This window comes from Nerophis ophidion, linkage group LG25 (genome assembly GCF_033978795.1).
Source record: "Nerophis ophidion isolate RoL-2023_Sa linkage group LG25, RoL_Noph_v1.0, whole genome shotgun sequence".
In the NCBI taxonomy this organism is placed as follows: domain Eukaryota; kingdom Metazoa; phylum Chordata; class Actinopteri; order Syngnathiformes; family Syngnathidae; genus Nerophis; species Nerophis ophidion.
Window position 1 is genome coordinate 21,583,199 of NC_084635.1, and position 19,202 is coordinate 21,602,400.

Consider the following 19,202-nt stretch of genomic DNA (forward strand, 5'->3'; position numbering starts at 1 on the left):
AAATAAAAAAAAACATGTAATAAAACAGCTTGGGCCTTAAGAGGTTATATAATGTAATCAAACTAGCATTGTTAGCATTAGCTAATATGCTAACACATTTACATGTGTCTGTGTTAGTACTATTAACTTACAATGTCATTATTTTTGTATGGTTTCAGTTTCACAATTTCCTCAGTAAATTAAACCTGTACTTTATTTTTTCAGTATTTTAAAGATGATAAAAATACGCCCTCTAAAACAACTTCAAAACCCTCCATCAACGTTTAATACATACACTGCAAATCTATATATAATGTAGTAACAGACACATTTATAACAATATTTAATATGTACAATATTTACTGTATTTTGGTCATTTTAAACATTCCCGGAACTTATTTCCTTGGCGCATTTGTTTCCGTTTTCAACTTCCGGCAACAATCGTGTGTTCCTACTTCCGGAAATAAACACTATTGTGTTCAAATCAAGGCAGACTTGGTAACAAAAATCACTAATTTTGGACTAATCTGGATTGGGGTTAGTGCGTCTGCCTCACAATACGAAGGTCCTGCAGTCCTGGGTTCAACATCTTTCTGTGTGGAGTTTGCATGTTCTCCCCGTGAATGCGTGGGTTCCCACCGGGTACTCCGGCTTCCTCCCACTTCCAAAGACATGCACCTGGGGATAGGTTGATTGGCAACACTAAATTGGCCCTAGTGTGTGAATGTGAGTGTGAATGTTGTCTGTCTATCTGTGTTGGCCCTGCGATGAGGTGGCGACTTGTCCAGTGTGTACCCCGCCTTCCGCCCGATTGTAGCTGAGATAGGCGCCAGCACCCCCCGCGACCCCAAAAGGGAATAAGCGGTAGCAAATGTATGTATGTATGTATGTATGTATGTATGTATGGATTCACATCTTTTTGAAGCTGAAGATACAGAGGATGAACTGCTCCTTCTCGAGGCGAGTATTGAGGGGGAGTGAAACGTTGGAGCAGACAGAAGCCAAAAGAGGTCAGAGAGTGAGGTCGCTGTGACTTTGACGCTAGAAATGTGGAACTTGGAGCCAACCAATGCAGACATAAATGAATTGCACACCCCAAATCAACTGGAAACGTCCCCAGCCATCTGGACTAAACAAACATTGAGTGAGTTGCTATACTATTGATCCTGATACACGCAGCACGTCATGCGTGTTAGTACAACTACAGTACATACGCTTTCGAGCTAGTTGTGTACAAACAAAACAAGAAATGTGGGCTAATACTTTACAGATACTGTAATATAATTGTTCATGTAATTCAGTCAGTACAAAATGTTGTTGTATTGCACTGTGTTGTGCATTACAATCTCAAACGCAATACACACTGCAAATCTATTAATAATGTAGTAACAGACACCGTTATAACAATAGTTAATATGTACAATATTTACTGTATTTTGATCATTTTAAACATTGTGGGAACTTATTTCCTTGTTGCGTAACAAACAATGACTATTTTTGGACAAATCTGGATTCACAACTCTATGTTTTTGAAGCTGAATATACAGAGGATGAACTGCTGCTTCTCGAGGCGATTATAGAGGGAGAGTGAAACGTTGGACAGAAGTTAGGAGAGTGAGGTCAGAGAGGGATGTCGCAGTGACTTTGGCATGGCAAATGTGGAACTTGGAGCCAAGCTATGTAGAAATATCTTCATTGCTTACCCAAAATCAACTGGAAACGTCCTCAGCCAGCTGAACTAGACAAACAAATGTCCATCGAGTGAGTTACTATACTAAAGATCATGATACATGCAGCACTTCATGTGTGTTCGCTGTCAAGCTAGCTGTGTACAAAAAAAACCGTGAAATGTGGGCTATTACTTTACAGATACTGTTGTATTATTGTTCATGTTTTTCAGTCAGTACAGATTTTGGTTGTATCGCATTGTGTTACGTATTACAAACTCAAATGAAATCCGGGTGCTGACGTAGAAACTCAGCTTATCTCTCGCTGTAGCTGGATTACGGCTAATATCGTAGCAGGTTAATGTGTTACTACGCAATAAAAACAGTTCCTCAGTATTTGCTCTTACAAAAACATTGTCGTTAAAGCTAGGTCAGTGGCTCTCAAATGGGGGTACGCGCACCCCTGGGGGTACTTGAAGGTATGCCAAGGGGTACGTGAGATTTTTCAAAGATATTCTAGAAATAGCAACAAATCAAAAATCCTTTATAAATATATTTATTGAATAATAATTCAACAAAATATGAATGTAAGTTCATAAACTGTGAAAAGAAATGCAACAATGCAATATTCAGTGTTGACAACTAGATTTTTTGTGGACATGTTCCATAAATTTAAAGATTTATTTTTTGGGGAAGAAATGTTTAGAATTAAATTCATGAATCCAGATGGATCTCTATTACAATCCCCAAAGAGGGCACTTTAAGTTGATGATTACTTTTATGTGTAGAATTCTTTATAATTAAATCACTTGTTTTTTTTTCAACACGTTTTTAGTTATTTTCATAATTTATTCTCATATCTTTTTTTCCAAACAGTTCAAGAAAGACCACTACAAATGAGCAATATTTTGCACTGTTATACAATTTAATAAATCAGAAACTGATGACATAGTGCTGTATTTTACTTATTTATCTCTTTTTTTCAACCAAAAATGCTTTGCTCTGATTAGGGGGTACTTGAATTAAACATTTTTTTACAGGGGGTACATCACTGAAAAAAGGTTGAGAACCACTGAGCTAGGTGATTATACGGGTTACGAAACGTAATTGAAGTAATGTTTTGGAATGCATTTTTAAAATAATTTACTGGTAGAATTGATTTTTCCCATTAGAGTCATAGCTCACCACCTAAAACAAGCTGATTTTTAGAATGCAAAAAACAAAAAACTAAACCTTTTGTCTTCTTGTCTCTCATAAGTATTGTGATCGATAGGGAAAATTCCCCAAAAAAGTGCAGTTCCCCTTTAACTACGTGACACAATTATACTGTTATGAAATCTGCTGCAGTGCTTACATTCAAGACTGTAATCTTTAAAGGTTTGACTGCAACTGTTCCATGAAGAGGCTCATCTTTGGACCTAGAACCATAATCACTGACATACAAAGCACTGACGGGACAATGCTGATGTAATGTCATCACTTCAGGGACTACTTATACTGAAAACATGAAAAGTGTATTTACCCAATAGTGAAAGAACATTACACCGAAGCATCTTGACCCTCCTGACCGCCTTACCTAACAACACTTGTTCGATTTCTTCACTTTCCTCCACTGCCACAGGTTTGAGCAGCAGGGCGAAAAAGACAGCAACTCCGATCACCTATAAATGTAGAAGAAATTACTCGCACATTTTTGTTACGATTTCAGAAACAACCGTGTTATAAACAAAGCACTTAGATAGGTCCGTTGGAATATATAATAAAGAATAAAGAAACACATAATAGAAGAAACACATACTAAATAAATATTGTAGTCATATAAGGTGCTTTTGCCACAGAGCATATTATAATTAGGGTTGCGGGATACAGAATATATCGGAAATAAATGATATACCATATTTCCTTGAATTGCCGCCGGGGCGCAAATTAATTTAAATTCGCTTCTCACTACTGCGCTTACCAAAGGCATGCGGTAAAAGTAAGCATGCGCTAATTATCTTAAAACCTCTTCTCATTACGGCACTTACCAAAGGCATGCAGTAAAAATTTGAGTGTGATGTAAGCTTGGATCTTAAATCCTACTGAACAGCTCTTAATCTTCTTCCCTTTACGTGATTTCAAATTAACGGTATTGAAATCAGCCTCCTCCATTTTGACAGGGAAAGTGTCACTCGTGACGTCACGAGTTTGACCAGGCGGTAATACTAAGCATGCGCTAATTATTTTGCGAAGCGAGTTTTACCCTGCAGTAATTCAAGGCAGGCGCATACTATATGCCCTGCGGCAATTCAAGGAAATACGGTACCACATTTTCGGACTAAAAGGCACACTTAAAATCCTTTCATTTTCTCAAAACTCGACAGTACGCCTTATAACCCGGTGCGCCAAATGTACGGAATAATTTTGGTTGCGCTTACTGACCTCGCTATTTTATTTGGTACAAGGTGAAATAATAAGTGTGACCAATCACACATAAGAGATAGGTGTGGACTGCAATATGACTCATGTAAACAGCAACAAAATGTTATATTCCATCCATCCATCCATTTTCTACCGATTGTCTCTTTCAGGGTCATGGTGGGTGCTGGAGCCTATCTCAGCTGCATTCGGGCGGAAGTCGGGCTACACCCTGGACAAGTCTCCACCTCATCAAAGAGCCGAAAATGTTATATGTTCCATTAAAAAAAAATATATATAGAAAATGTTATATGTTCCATTGAAAATATAAAAAATTACACATGCTGTTGAAAAATCTGTCAAAGGGTTTTAGTGCGACTTTGATGGATTGTACTGTGCTTCAACATACAATTATTATTATGGTGTGTGTATAAGGTGAGATGTATTAAACTGTCGTTTTGTTTCGCAATATTACGCAAAAGCACTTTTTTTTACCTTCTGGTACGTGCTGATCTGTATTTGGGATCTGCACAATTCCTGAAAATGTGCGTGTATCTGCCTTTGTAGTCCGTGAAAACACCGTAGTTGATAAGTTTCTTCTTTTTTTCTATCTTCTTGATATGGGAAACTTATCCTCCACTGTTACCATTTGTAATATAAACTGGTGTAAAGTTCTCACTCATATCTGTCAGTAAACTCGCCATGAAAGCGCTAAAACATACCGGTGTAGTGACTTTACATTATTCACTCAATGAACTTTAGTTATTAAAGTTCCGGTCAGACGTTCTTTCACGGGACACATTTCTAGTGTTGTTGTTTCCGGATGTGGAGATGCTGCTCCGTTATTGATTAAAGTAAAGTTTGAATGTCATTAAAAGAGTTATCTCCATCTTTCTTCTTCCACTCCCGTCCTTGCACGCTACACTGCTACGACAAAAAATGATGGGGAGAAGACGCTGCTGAAGTTGAGCCACGTAAATAAGACCGCCCACAAAACGCCGCGCCCGGAAGCGACTGTCGGAAAGCGGCTCGAAGATGATCTGTAAATCATAATCTATGCAACATTTTGACCAAAAGACCACAAGGAAGTGTTTTACATTTAGAAAAACAAAACAAAAAAAAACAAACCCATTAATAGACCTGCTCAATGGCAGTGTGCCCTATGGTCCGGAAAATACGGTACATTTTCTGCCATGAGGTGGCGACTTGTCCAGGGTGTACGCCCGAATGCAGCTGAGATAGGCTCCAACACCCCCCGCGACCCCAAAAGGGACAAGCGGTAGAAAATGGAAGGATGAATACGGTGCATTTGGCCAACAATAAAGCTTTTAATCCTATCGATATATCGTCAAACTGTATGTTGTATGTTCTAGCTGTGTTCCGCAACTCTGACAGCTCCAAGCAAACAGAAGCGTCATCAACGCAAAGTAGCATTCGTGCCAGTGGCTAATGTCCCTCCACAGTGCAAAGCCACTTCTACAGTAAGTCAGTAATCCTTGCCTCCACGACGGTTGATAAACTACGTTTCTTGCAAATATCATGTCCTGAGCACCAGGAATAGCTAAACGTGGCGAAGTTGTGATAATGGCTGTGCCAGCAACCTCAGGGTTCCTGGTTCAATCCCCACCTTCTACCATCCTAGTCACGTCCGTTGTGTCCTTGAGCAAGACATTTTACTCTTGCTCCTGATGGGTCCTGGTTACCGCCTTGCATGGCAGCTCCCGCCATCAGTGTGTGAATGGGTGGGTGAATGGGTGAATGTGGAAATATTCTCAAAACGTTTTGAGTTTGTTGAAAGGTAGAAATGATCTATGGAAGTATAACCCACTACACATCTTAGTACGATAATTCTCACCTCAAGCCGTAGCTCTCGAATGTAAACAAAGGTGGGCGGGTCCATACAAATATTAACAGCAGTGGTTAAACCAAATCAGTTTTAGAATCCAAAAAATATATTTTGTCATTTTTGTTATTTTTTGACAAACTCGGGAAATAAGTCCCTGGACACAGGAGGACAACAACCGAAGGATTTCAATCAGGGCCAATAGTAGGAAATGTTTAGTTGATATTGTTACACCGGAAACGTCAGATTAAAATAACAAACGTAATCACGTATCATTATCAACGTTGATGTGACCCATACTGCCTCTGTAACTACTTGATATTTGATCGATACCCAAATCTGTAGTATCGCCCAAAAAGAAATGTAAAGTATTCAAACAACAGGAGAATAAGTGCTTAGTACATTTTAACATAATTTTTGATGGAACCATATATATTAGCTATAAATTAGCAAATGCCTTAACAATAGTTTTGACAAAATATTACAATTTAAAACACGCAATGTATCACTGCATACTCCAGCAGCTAAATTTGGAAACCTTATTACCCAATTTGAAATGCCTCTATTATCAATATGATATATATTGTTATCGCAGGGGGCAGCAATATATATCGCAATATAGATTTTAGGCCTTATCAGACATCCACAACTATAATGTCAATTTCCTCGCAGGTCCTTATTAATAAAAAAAACAAGTCCTGTACAAAAACCATGTCAAGGATGTGTTGTCTTGGTTTCTTTTGTCTTTTGAATTGCATGTTTTATTTTGAAAAGTAACTCTTGTTTCAGATCACTTGCCCTTCCTCTTGTGTCATCAGTCTGACGTCATCCCTGACCCCTGATTGTCTCCACCTGTTCCCCATTACCCTCATGTGTCATATAAGACCACGCCTCCCTTTGTTTTGTGCCAGATTGTCTCGAGTTTTCGTGCCTGTCTTGCTTCCATGTCCATGTCCATGTCGATGTCCATGCCTTGCCTCGTCCCGCGCTTATTTTCCTGGATCCTGAATTCCCACACTGCTATTTTGAGTTTGACTTTTCTCCTCCTCATGTGTCATATAAGCCCACACCTCCCATTATTCTGTGCCAGATTGTCTAGAGTTTTCGTGCCTATCTCGCTTCCATGTCCATGTCCATGTCCATCAGCACCAGGCCCTAATGGTGTTTCGTATAGTGTCTACAAGAACGCTCCAGAGGTTCTGAAATTCCTGTGGAAAAACATGAGAGTGGTGTGGGACAAGCAGATCATCCCGAAAGCCTGGCGAAGAGCGGGAGGAGTGGTTATCCCAAAAGAAAAGAACTCGACCACCATTGAACAGTTTCGCCAAATAAACCTTCTGAACATCGAAGGCAAGATTTTCTTCAGCATATTGGCACAGCGACTAACAAAGTATCTGAAGCAAAACCACTTCATTGATACATCGATCCAAAAGGCTGGTATAGCAGGCTTCTCTGGATGCCTTGAACATAACAGCATCATATGGCATCAAATCCAGACTGCGAAAAAAGAAGGAAAAGATCTTCATGTCTTGTTCCTTGATCTGGCCAACGCCTATGGATCAGTCCCTCATTCATTGCTGTGGACTGCCTTTGAATTCTTCCAAGTACCAACTACAATCACAAATCTTGTAAAACGCTATTTCCAGGATTTTCAATTTTTCCTCACAACATCAGGATTCACCACTACGTGGCAATCTCTGGAAGTAGGCATCATGGCTGGGTGCACCATCTCCCCATTGGCCTTTACGATGGCAATGGAGATCATTATTAGAGCCTCGAAATGGGTGGTTGGTGGAGAACGACTACAGTGTGGTCAGAGATTACCACCAATTCGAGCCTATATGGACGATATAACAACACTCACAACAACTGTCCCCTGCACCAAGAGACGGCTGGAGAAACTTCATTCAAATATAACATGGGCACGGATGAAGTTAAAGCCCAGCAAGTGCAGAAGTATCTCCATTGAGAAAGGCCAAGTCACACACCAGAGATTTCATGTCAGCGGAACACCAGTACCAACTGTTTCCGAAATGCCAGTAAAGAGTTTGGGAAGGTGGTACGACGCAAGGCTCAAAGACACAGAGCAGTTTGAGCAACTAAAAAGGGATACAATCACTTACATGGATCGCATCAATAAAACCTTGTTGCCAGGAAAACTCAAGTTGTGGTGTTTTCAATTTGGCATACTTCCAAGACTTTTGTGGCCTTTAACTGTGTACGAAATCCCCATCACCAAGGTTGAAAAATTGGAACGTGTGATAAGCACGCAGCTGAAACGGTGGCTTGGAATTCCAAGATGCTTCAGTTCCATCGGACTATATGGGCATGGCAAATTGGAATGACCAATCTCGGGACTAGTGGAAGAATTCAAATGCACCAAAGCAAGGCTGGTCATGACGCTAACCGAAACTGAGGATACAGTCATTCGAACAGCGGCCCCCAGAGTAACAGCGGGAAGGAAGTGGATTCCATCAGAAGCTGTTCAAAGTGCAAAATCTGCTCTTCAATTCAGAGATGTGGTTGGGCACGTACAGCATGGGAGAGCAGGACTCGGACTCGTCCCAAAAACTCCCCGATGGCACAAAGCAACATCAGAGCAGAAGAGACGGCTAGTAGTAGAGGAAGTCAGGAGACAGGAGGAGGGAGAGCGACATGCTAAAGCCGTCTCAATGGCCAAGCAGGGGAGATGGACCAACTGGGAAAGCCTGGAGAAGAAAAAGCTCAACTGGTATGACATCTGGCAGATGGAGGGAGTTTTATCATCAGAGCCACGTACGACCTGCTACCGTCCCCCCTAAATCTGAAAACCTGGTACGGAGAAGATCCCGCCTGTTCCCTGTGTCAAGTACCTGCATCTCTAAGACATATCCTATCAGGGTGTACTATAAGTCTCACCCAAGGACGCTATACTTGGCGGCATAGCCAAGTACTTAGAGAGCTTGCAAAAACACTGGAACATAGGCGAACCACCACAAACAATCTCCCACAAAAACCAGCAGGAAAGGTCCATTTCACACATTTTGTACCAGCTGGCCAACATCAAAAGTGTCAAACGACACCAAATAATGCAAGCATCCTGCAGTCGGCTCGGGATTGGAAATTGGAAGTAGACCTTGATAAAAAGCTTGTGTTTCCCCCAGAAATAATGGCTACAACACTCCGGCCAGACATGGTCCTGTGGTCTCCATCAGCAAAGCTGGCTTATGTCGTGGAGCTGACAGTACCATGGGAAGAAGGGGTTGAAGAGGCTTATGAGAGGAAGAGAAACAAATATTCTGACCTGGCAGCTGAAGCATCCCAGAACGGCTGGAAGACCAACATTTTCCCAGTAGAGGTGGGATGCAGGGGATTTATTGCCACATCTACCATCAGTCTGTTGAGGAAAATGGGTTTGAAAGGACGCTCCCTCCAACAGACTATCAAGTCCATGTCAAATGCTGCCGAAAAAGCCAGCAACTGGCTCTGGATTAAGCGCAAGGACCCCAACTGGGCATTAAGATAAGAGACAATGGTATGCGGTCAGGCTTAGGCCTGACTCAGGGAAAAGGACGACCCTGCCATGCATAGTCCAACAGGATGTGGAGGGTATGGCATGGAGGGGGGTGTACCTGGGACGCTAGGCACACCGTTGAGCCCTCTGGAGACGTCGTGGGCTTCAAATCAACGAAACGTCGATGAAGCAGGGTGCCCACCTGAAGACCCCAACGACATACATACCCTCCTTTTCACCACTCCACACCGACTGCTACCGTCAAGACTGTTCCTACTTACCGAAGGGATTGAAACATCTAGTTCTATCTGCTTTACATGCCTTGCCTTGTCCCACGCTTATTTTCCTGGATCCTGAATTCCCACGCTGCTATTTTGAGTGTGACTTTTCTCCTCCTCAGTAGAGTGAATTTTGTTATTTAGTTTTTTCAACCGAAGTGGTGAGTGATTATTATTTCCTACAATTCTTTCTTTAAATTTTTTGAGTGATTTTTTTTTTAACCTATATTAGATTAAGATTAAGTGTTGAAATTTTCATAGTCATTGTTTTCTTCCTCCTGTTGGAGCGTTTTATGTTTATAAGTTTTATAGCAGATACGGCACAAATTAAAGTTTGCTCCTTTTTGGAGTGATTTTCGATTATTTCTTTTTTTTTTGGAACCTTTTTCGCCAACAGTTTTTGTTATTTGTAGATATTGTATTACTCTGACTCTGGAGGTGAAAGAGCCGTCAAAATAAAAGCCCTTCTAAGTATCCCTACTCTGCATCTGAGTTCATTCCTTTGTCCAAGCCTGACATACCGATGTTGAACATATCAGATATAATTGATTAGTTTCATTCCTTACCAACCTTGAGAGGCTGCAATATGAAGATGCTCTGAAATAGGGAGAGGCCCAGAGACATGATCCACTTGATGGACTTTGCTCTGCCGTAGTAAAATCCATAGAGTAAGGTGAAGAAAGTAGAGACGCCGCTGAGGGCAAGTAACAGGAACCACCCAAGGAACACACACCACCAGGGGAGCCAACAACCCACTGGTGTCGTCTTCTTCTTTACAGGAAGCGGGCTGTTCCAAAGACAAGAATATGGAATAAGACAAAAATGTTTACATTAAATAAACTACTATATTTTCCGGACTATAAGCCGTTACTTTTTCCCTCCGCTTTGAACTTTGCGTCTTATAAACGGTGCAACTAATTTATACACTTTTCTTCGCCAACGATCATAATACACCAACAGACACTGAAAACGTGTATTTTTGTTTGTGCTATTCCGCCATCTTTTGGACGAGTTCGCTCACTGCAGGTCTCCCGTCCAAAGGCAAAACCTAGTAACTCACTTCTAGCTGATTTTGAGAAAACAAAGGAAAACCAATCTATCTTGATGGTGTCTTACAAAGATTTACAAAGTCATCAAACGTTTAGATGTTTTCTTGAGCTTTCATTTTCTTGCCGATTGAGCCATGGATTGAATCTGCTCTCATGAACGTGTGCCCTTTCTCCAGATATTTTATTACAATCTCGGGTGGGCCCCATTCTGCGTTTGCACATTGGGCAAGAGCCGTGTACAGAGTCCAGTTTTTATTTTGACCTCCACAGTTATCTGCCCAAAAGAGTATGCAAGGGGAAGAATCAAGAACAATACATTTAATGAAGGTGCTTGCAACGTCCTGGGCCAATCTTCCAAATATCCCCTCGTGCCATAATATCACATAATCAGGTTGACTGTCGGCCCCCATTTGTGCAAATGTCTCATTAAAGACAATAAGGCGACTGACAAAGAAGCTCCGATTGGTCCCTTGAGATACTAGGTTTTTCTGTTGTATCTCCGTGGTTATGTGGTAGTTGCTAGGTCCTGCCATGCGCGTAACAGCTTACTTACGGAACAAATTACAATATCGCATACACTAATGTAAAGCATATCACCTAGGAACTTCAAAATTATTATCAGCTCAGTTTTGACCAAAATTGAGTTACTGGGTTTTGCCTTTGGACGGGAGAGGTGCTGCGGGCTTCCTGTTTCGTTCCTTGAACAGGAAGTATTCATCCGTAGCGTTTCTGCTTGTAATGATTCTTCATTCATTACCCCAAGCAATGTTTGTTAGAGTTACAACATACCTATAACAATTCATATTTATTAAACGGTCCCAAGCTAGCATCATTAGCATTAGTGAATATGCTAACGCAATAGCAAGTGCCTCTGTAGCATTCTTTATTTATTTATTTTTTTCCCCAAGATAGCGCCACTGTAGTGGCTGCTGTTGACAGGAGCTCTGTGCTCTTGTGTCATCCTTTTGTGTTTCCCTCTTGTTTTCATGTGTTATTATATATTTATTTTGCCTTTTGGTTGGGGACTCTTTGGGACTGTGTGACAAGGGGTGGCACTTTCGTGACCTCTGTGGTGCTTTTTTGTGGACTATGGATCTGCCTCCCAGGAGCCTTTTGGCCATGGAGACCAACTGCTGGGTCTCTGCCACACCAGAGTCAGTTTGGAGAGATCGGAGGAGATGCGGATGAAGAGACAGGGCTGCGGAGCTAGCACTGGGCGCCGAAACGGACAAGCTTCACAGTGTCTTGGCTGAATGAGCAGGTATCGGACACCTCGGTCTACTTAGACGCATCCATGCGGACTGGACACTGGCCGAGTTAGTGGGCGGCCGGTAGTTGAGGTGGCTCTGTTGGTTCCTGTGTTGGGTCTGCTCCTCTCTCTGGCCATGCTCCCTATACCCCAGCAGACGACGGCGTGGAACACTGCAGAGGCCACCACAGTCTATATGTTTCTTTCACTTTTTATTCATAGCTGTATGTAGAAGTGTCTGGTTGAATCAGCTCTGCTCTTTTAATGTCTTTAACGTTTCCATCTTACACACATGTAAAAGGGATGTGTGCTATGGCTATGAGTTGTTTTTTTCCCCTTGGCCTCAGTCTGGACCCCCTCTCCAGGGGCCCAGGCTTAGATTGATTTTTTTGTTTACCTGTATATCACCTATCTTGTAAGGGGCGCCGGAAGTTGGCAGACCCGTCAGCGATCCTGTCCTGTCTCCCTGTAATGTTTGTCTGATCCTGAATGGGATTGTGCTAAACATTTTAATTTCCCCTCGCGGTTTAATAAAGTATTTCTGATTCTGATTCTTTTTGCCTGTGTTAGTATTATTACATTACAATGGCATTCCTTTTTATATTGTTCCAGTTTCGTAAATTCACCATAACGTCATTGTGAATTTATTGAGTCTGTTTAGCTGATTGAGAGCTGGTTTCCGCAGTAAGTGGGTCCACGACGATAACTTCTGTTTTGTTTGATCAACCGTTTTACTGCCTTTAGACAGTTATGGTATGTTCATAATCATTTACTGTATTTTTCAGACTATAAGTCACATTTTTTTTCATAGTTTGGCTGGGGGTGCGCTACTTATTCTCAGGAACGACTTTTGTGTGAAATTATTAACACATTTCCGTAAAATATCAAATAATATTATTTAGCTCATTCCCGTAAGAGACTAGACGTATACGATTTCATGGGATTTAGCGATTAGGAGTGACAGATTGTTTGGTAACCGTATAGCATGATCTATATGTTTTATTTATTTGAATGACTCTTACCATAATATGTTACGTCAACATACCAGGCACCTTCTCAGTTGGTTATTTATGCGTCATATAATGTACACTTATTCAGCCTGTTGTTCACTATTCTTTATTTATTTTAAATTGCCTTTCAAAGGTCTATTCTTGATGTTGGGTTTTATGAAATACATTTCCCCAAAAAATGCGACTTATACTCCAGTATATGTTTTTTCCCTTCTTTAGTATGCATTTTCGGCAGGTGCGACTTATACTCCGGAGCGACTTATACTCCCAAAAATACGGTACAAATTATTTTGTACCAGTGTACATCTGCAACGTGTATAGGAAAATATATTTATTTCTTCTAAAATTTGACGGGTGCGGCTTAAATACCGATGCGCTCTATAGCCCGGAAAGTACAGTAATCATGGTGGTTGTTTCATGCGCTAAAAGCTGACCAGTATGCCAAGTGACTGCTGAAGACCATGTCAGCCTGGCGAACCAGCAAGTTGGTCATGTCCAGAGTTTGTATGTATTCCTGTGAACTCGGGAAGTTCTTTCCATCCAAGCGCTCCAGGCATACGAGGAGGCGAGAAAGAGCAGCCAATAGAAACTTGCTGCAGTACACCCAGTGAAAGTCACTCTCAGCTTCCCCTTGACACACACAAGAAAATATTTCAGCACATTTCTTTGTACGTCTTTTGATTTCCACATGACTCTTACCTTGCACAACATGAATTAATTCATGCACTCTGTTCAAGGCTGGGCAGAGATCAGCGAGAGACTCCAAACTGTGCATTTTTTCCATTTTGTTGCGTTGACTCCTCCTCACTAGAGAAATGACCTCCTCTGTTTCCTGGAACAAATCGCCAATGTCAGTGTGGCCCACGAAAACATTGACTAAATCGATATCCGTGGCCCTCGGCTGACAGGGGTCAGTCGTGACAATAAAAATGTGCAATACTAAACAACATCTAATTATTTATATGTTACAAAACACACCTTAAGAATGGTTGGTATGGTAACCAACAGGGGCTTCAAGGCTTCCTCCGGGCTGCTTTTATGAGGCTTGGAAATGATTCGAGGTCTGATGCTTCGGAAAATGGTAATGATGAGAATGTTTATTGGAAACATGAGAAGACCACTCTCGACACCCACCATGATGTCCTGCCAGGTGATCTGCAGTGAACCTGGGCAGGGATGGTGTAGCACCATGGATTTAAAGCCAACACACCAAGAGCCAGATCAACAAAGATCCAAATAACACACACTAAACAGTGTGTGCAAACTATAAAACTGTGTGTACAATTAGTGGGCGTGTTGCGAGCATAGGCGCCGATCCCGGCAACCACTAGGGATTGATGGCAACTTTTAAATAATTTTTGAAATATCAATCTTCCATCCATCCATTTTCTACCGCTTATTCTCTTTGGGATTGCGAAGGGCGCTGGTGCCTATCTCAGCTACAATCCGGCGGAAGGCGGCGTACACCATGGACAAGTCGCCACCTCATCACAGAGCCAAGAAACATCAATCTTGTTGTTGTTAACTTTGTGGTATGTTTGGACGGTTTCTACATAGAAAAAGAGTTGTACATTACATAGTCTATACCGGGGCTGTCACGCTGTCATGTTCGGTTTCGTTTTTTGGACACCCAGTTCCTGTTTTGCATTTACTGGTTTGTTTTTTGTTACCATGCCAACTCATTAGTTATCACCTTGTCTTCATGTCACGCCCCTGTCTTCTTGTCTCACACCTGTTTGCACTTACCATGTTCATTATTTAAGCCACAGTTACCAGGTAGTCAGCCTGGCAACTTCCCACCCATATTCCTCATCTGCTTCATGCCATGCTATCCTGTTCATTTTGTCCACGCCACGTAAGTTTTGTTATTTATGCCACAGTGCAAGTTTTTGTTATTCATGCCACACTGCACGTGTTTTTGTTTCATGTTTATAGTTTGTAGCTTTTATGCTAGTCTTTTGTTTTTCATTAGTCAAGTATGTTCTCCGCCCTTGTGCGCGCCATTTGTTTGCCATTTCTTTGTGTTAGTAATAAATTAAAATGTACTCACATGCGTGCCAATTTCCCTTTGCGTTGGAAAAACAAACTATCTCCAAGTCATAGTCCAAATCGGGACAGGGGGTCGGCAACCCGCGGCTAAAGCGCTGCATGCGGCTCTTTATCGCCGCCCTAGTGGCTCTCTGGAGCTTTTTCAAAAATGTATGAAAAATGGAAAAAAATGAGGGGAAAATAAAACCATTTTTTGTTTTAATATAGTTTCTGCAGGAGGTCACACATGACACAAACCTCCCTAATTGTTATTAAACATGCTTCACTGATGCGAGTATTTGGCGAGCGCAGTTTTGTCCTACCAATTTTGGCGGTCCTTTAACTCACCGTAGTTTGTTTACATGTACAACTTTCTCAGACTTTCTCGGACGTGTTTTATGCCACTTCCTTTTCTGTCTCGTTTTGTCCACCAAACTTTTAACGTTGTGCGTGAATGCACAAAGGTGAGTTTTGTTGATGTTATTGACTTGTGTGGAGTGCTGATCAGACATATTTGGTCCCTGCATTACTGCAAGCTAATCGATGCTAACATGCTATTTAGGCTAGCTGTATGTACATATTGCATCATTATGCATCATTTGTAGCTATATTTGAGCTCATGTAGTTTCCTTTAAGTCCTTTTAATTCAATTTATATCTCATTACACACTATCTGTATGTAATATGGATTTAATTTTTTGTGGCTCCAGACAGATTTGTTTTTGTATTTTTGGTCCAATATGGCTCTTTCAACATTCTGGGTTGCCGACCCCTGGTCTATACTGAAAGATGCCTAAGCCAGATTCCATTGTGCCCTATTATGAACTTATGATACTATCACCTTGACTTTAAACACACCACACATAAGTGAATGAAGGGCATGCTTATTCAACAGCCATACATATCACACTAAAGGTGGCAGTATGAACAACGCCAACACTGTCATAAACATGTGCTATATAGTGAAACCACACTAAACGACAAGGACAAACACATGTAGGAAGAATACTTGCACCGCAACACAACATTAACACTACAGAAAAAAATCAGAGAATCGTCTTCAGCACCAGTTCTTCCAGGACGCTACAATATAAACAAACGCCATTGGTGGCTCTACACCTAACATCCACTGTAAAGGTACCATGCACAACAGCGTATCTAGTCAATACTACTATGATTACATCAATATTTTTTAACACAACAAAATCTTCATTAGTTTTTCTTTTAAATTTACATCATGTTTTTAAACTCAAAAAATATGTCTCTGGACACATGAGGACTTTGAATATGACCAATGTATGATCCTGTAACTACTTGGAATCGGATCGATCCCCTAATTTGTGGTATCATCCAATAATAATGTAAAGTATTAAACAACAGAAGAATAAGTGATTATTACATTTTAACAGAAGTGTAGATAGAACATGTTGAAACAGAAAATAAGCAGATATTAACAGTAAATGAACACTACAACTTCTCCTAATTATGTTGACAAAACAATAGAATGAGAAATGACACAATATGATACTGAGTACGTCAGCAGACTAAATTAAGAGCCTTTGTTTGTTTACTTACTAAAAAAAGACAAGTTGTCTAGGATGTTCACTATTTTATTTAAAGGGGAACATTATCACCAGACCTATATATATATATATATAGGTCAATATATACCTTGATGGTGCAGAAAAAAAGACCATATATTTTTTTAACCGATTTCCGAACTCTAAATGGGTGAATTTTGGCGAATTAAACGCCTTTCTGCTTATCGCTATTTTTGCGATGACGTCAGAACGTGACGTCTCCGAGGTAATACAGCCGCCATTTTCATTTTCAACACATTGCAAACGTTGGGGCTCAGCTCTGTTATTTTCCATTTTTTCGACTATTTTTTTGGAACCTTGGAGACATCATGCCTCGTCGGTGTGTTGTCGGAGGGTGTAACAACACTAACAGGGAGGGATTCCAGTTGCACCACTGGCCCGAAGATGCAACAGTGTCTCCTGCCAGACCCCCATTGAATGTGCCAGAGTGTCTCCACATTTTACCGGTGATGACAGACATGGCACAGAGATGTATGGATAACCTGCAGATGCATTTGCAACGATAAAGTCAACGAAATCACAAATGTGAGTTTTGTTGATGTTGTTGACTTATGTGCTAATCAGACATATTTGGTCGCGGCGTGACTGCCAGCTAATCGATGCTAAAATGCTACGCTAATCAACGCTAACATACTATTTACCGGCGGTGCTAAAGCAGACATGGCACAGAGATGTATAGATAACCTGCAGATGCATTTGCAACGATAAAGTCAACAAATTCACAAAGGTGAGTTTTGTTGATGTTGACTGCCAGCTAATCGATGCTAACATGCTACGCTAATCGATGCTAACATGCTATGTACCGGCGGTGCTAAAGCAGACATGGCACAGAGATGTATGGATAACCTGCAGATGCATTTGCAACTATATTACGTTTCCTTCCACCCACATTTATTGTGAAAAAACACTTACCAATCGAAGGATTTAAGTTGCTCCATTGTCACGAGATGCAAAATTCCTGATCGTTTGATCCGCACATTTTACCGGCGATGCTAACGCAGCTATTCGGCCATGCTATTGCTATGAATAGCGTCAATAGCTATTCGCTCAATAGTTTCAGTTTCTTCTTCAATACTTTCATACTCCAACCATCCGTTTCAATACATGCGTAATCTGTTGAATCGCTTAAGCCGCTGAAATCCGAGTCTGAATCCGAGCTAATGTCGCTATATCTTGCTTTGCTATTCGCCATTGTTCGTTTACATTGGCAGCACTGTATGACGTCACAGGGAAATGGATAGTCACATCGCAAATAGCGAAAATCAAGCACTTAATAGCTTTTTTTTTAGGGATATTCCGGGACCGGTAAAATTTTGAAAAAAACTTCAAAAATACAACAAGCCACTGGGAACTGATTAAGGGTACATTAAACATATGTTTAATGTACCCTAAGATTTTTTTTGTTAAGACAAAGCCAATAATGTAATGTTTTTTGTGGTCCCCTTTATTTAGAAAAGTATCAAAAAGTGCCAAAATACTCTTGGTATTGGTACCAAAATATTGGTATCGGGGCAACACTAATACACACACACCTGTTCTTCAATTTGTCATCCCCAAAGTAAGAACTGAATTGGGCAAAAAAGCATTTAGGTTTTCAGCACCGAAGGCTTGGAATAACCTACAATCGAATCTTCAACTTCAAACCCTTGTTACATTAAATGAGTTTAAAGCTTCTGTGAAAGGATTGCAGTCTACCTTGTCTGTATGCACTTGTGTCATATGAGCAAGTTTTAATGTTGTAAATGTGATGTTTTATGTGTTGTTTACTGTAATTAATGTAACCTTGTTGCTGCCCTCTTGGCCAGGTCTCCCTTGGAAAAGAGATCTTTGATCTCAATGGGATTTTAGTTGGTTAAATAAAGGCTAAATAAATGTAGATCAGCGCCTATGGTTGCGAGTGATCTGCTCAGACTGTGTGTCCAATTGATAAGTACAAAAGGGGTGCAGACCATCCTGTTTGAATGAGTTTTTTGCGTGTATACAGGCTGTCACCATGGAGATATCCATTACACTCCACATACATGGCATCACATGAGCCGACCTGCGGTGTTTTGTCATGTTATTGACATGCGGCACAGAAATAAAACGTACCAACTTTTCTAAGCTGTATTGAAGCACAAATAAACATCAGAACCAATTTTTATGTCTTCCTTTGAGTGCTATTCCCTGCACCTGTTTTGTTTTAGCAATCAAGGATATTACAGTTGTTGCTATCTTTTTTTGTGTGGACATTGTTGATTGTCAAGTCATCTCTGCTCCACACCACACGCTGTAATTCTTTGCTGTCGTCCAGCATTCTGTTTTTGTTTACATTTTCGCCAGTTCAGTTTTAGTTTTGTTTTGCATAGCCTTCCCTAAGCTTCAATTTCTATGGGGCACTCGCCTTTTGTTTATTTTTGGTTTAAAGGAGAACATTATCACCAGACCTATGTAAGCATCAATATATACCTTGATGTTGCAGAAAAAAGACAATACGTTTTTTTAACCGATTTCCGAATTCTAAAAGGGTGAATTTGGCGATTTAAACGCCTTTCAATTGTTCGCCTGTAGGAGCGATGACCTTTCACCCGTGACGTCACATCGTGAAGCGACCCGCCATTTTCTCCACC

General features: G+C 40.9%; 1 protein-coding gene across 1 annotated transcript in view; it reads right to left on the minus strand.

Moving 5' to 3' along the window:
- Positions 1 to 19,202, minus strand: part of pkd1l3 (polycystic kidney disease 1-like 3) — a 44,013-nt gene that overhangs the window by 5,563 nt on the left and 19,248 nt on the right. Inside the window, exons 8-12 of the mRNA XM_061887297.1 lie at positions 13,944 to 14,131; positions 13,665 to 13,797; positions 13,400 to 13,595; positions 10,228 to 10,444; positions 3,223 to 3,307 (exon numbers count right to left, since the gene is read on the minus strand). Of these exons, the coding sequence (XP_061743281.1) occupies positions 3,223 to 3,307; positions 10,228 to 10,444; positions 13,400 to 13,595; positions 13,665 to 13,797; positions 13,944 to 14,131 (819 nt within the window). The remainder of the gene's footprint in view (positions 1 to 3,222; positions 3,308 to 10,227; positions 10,445 to 13,399; positions 13,596 to 13,664; positions 13,798 to 13,943; positions 14,132 to 19,202) is intronic.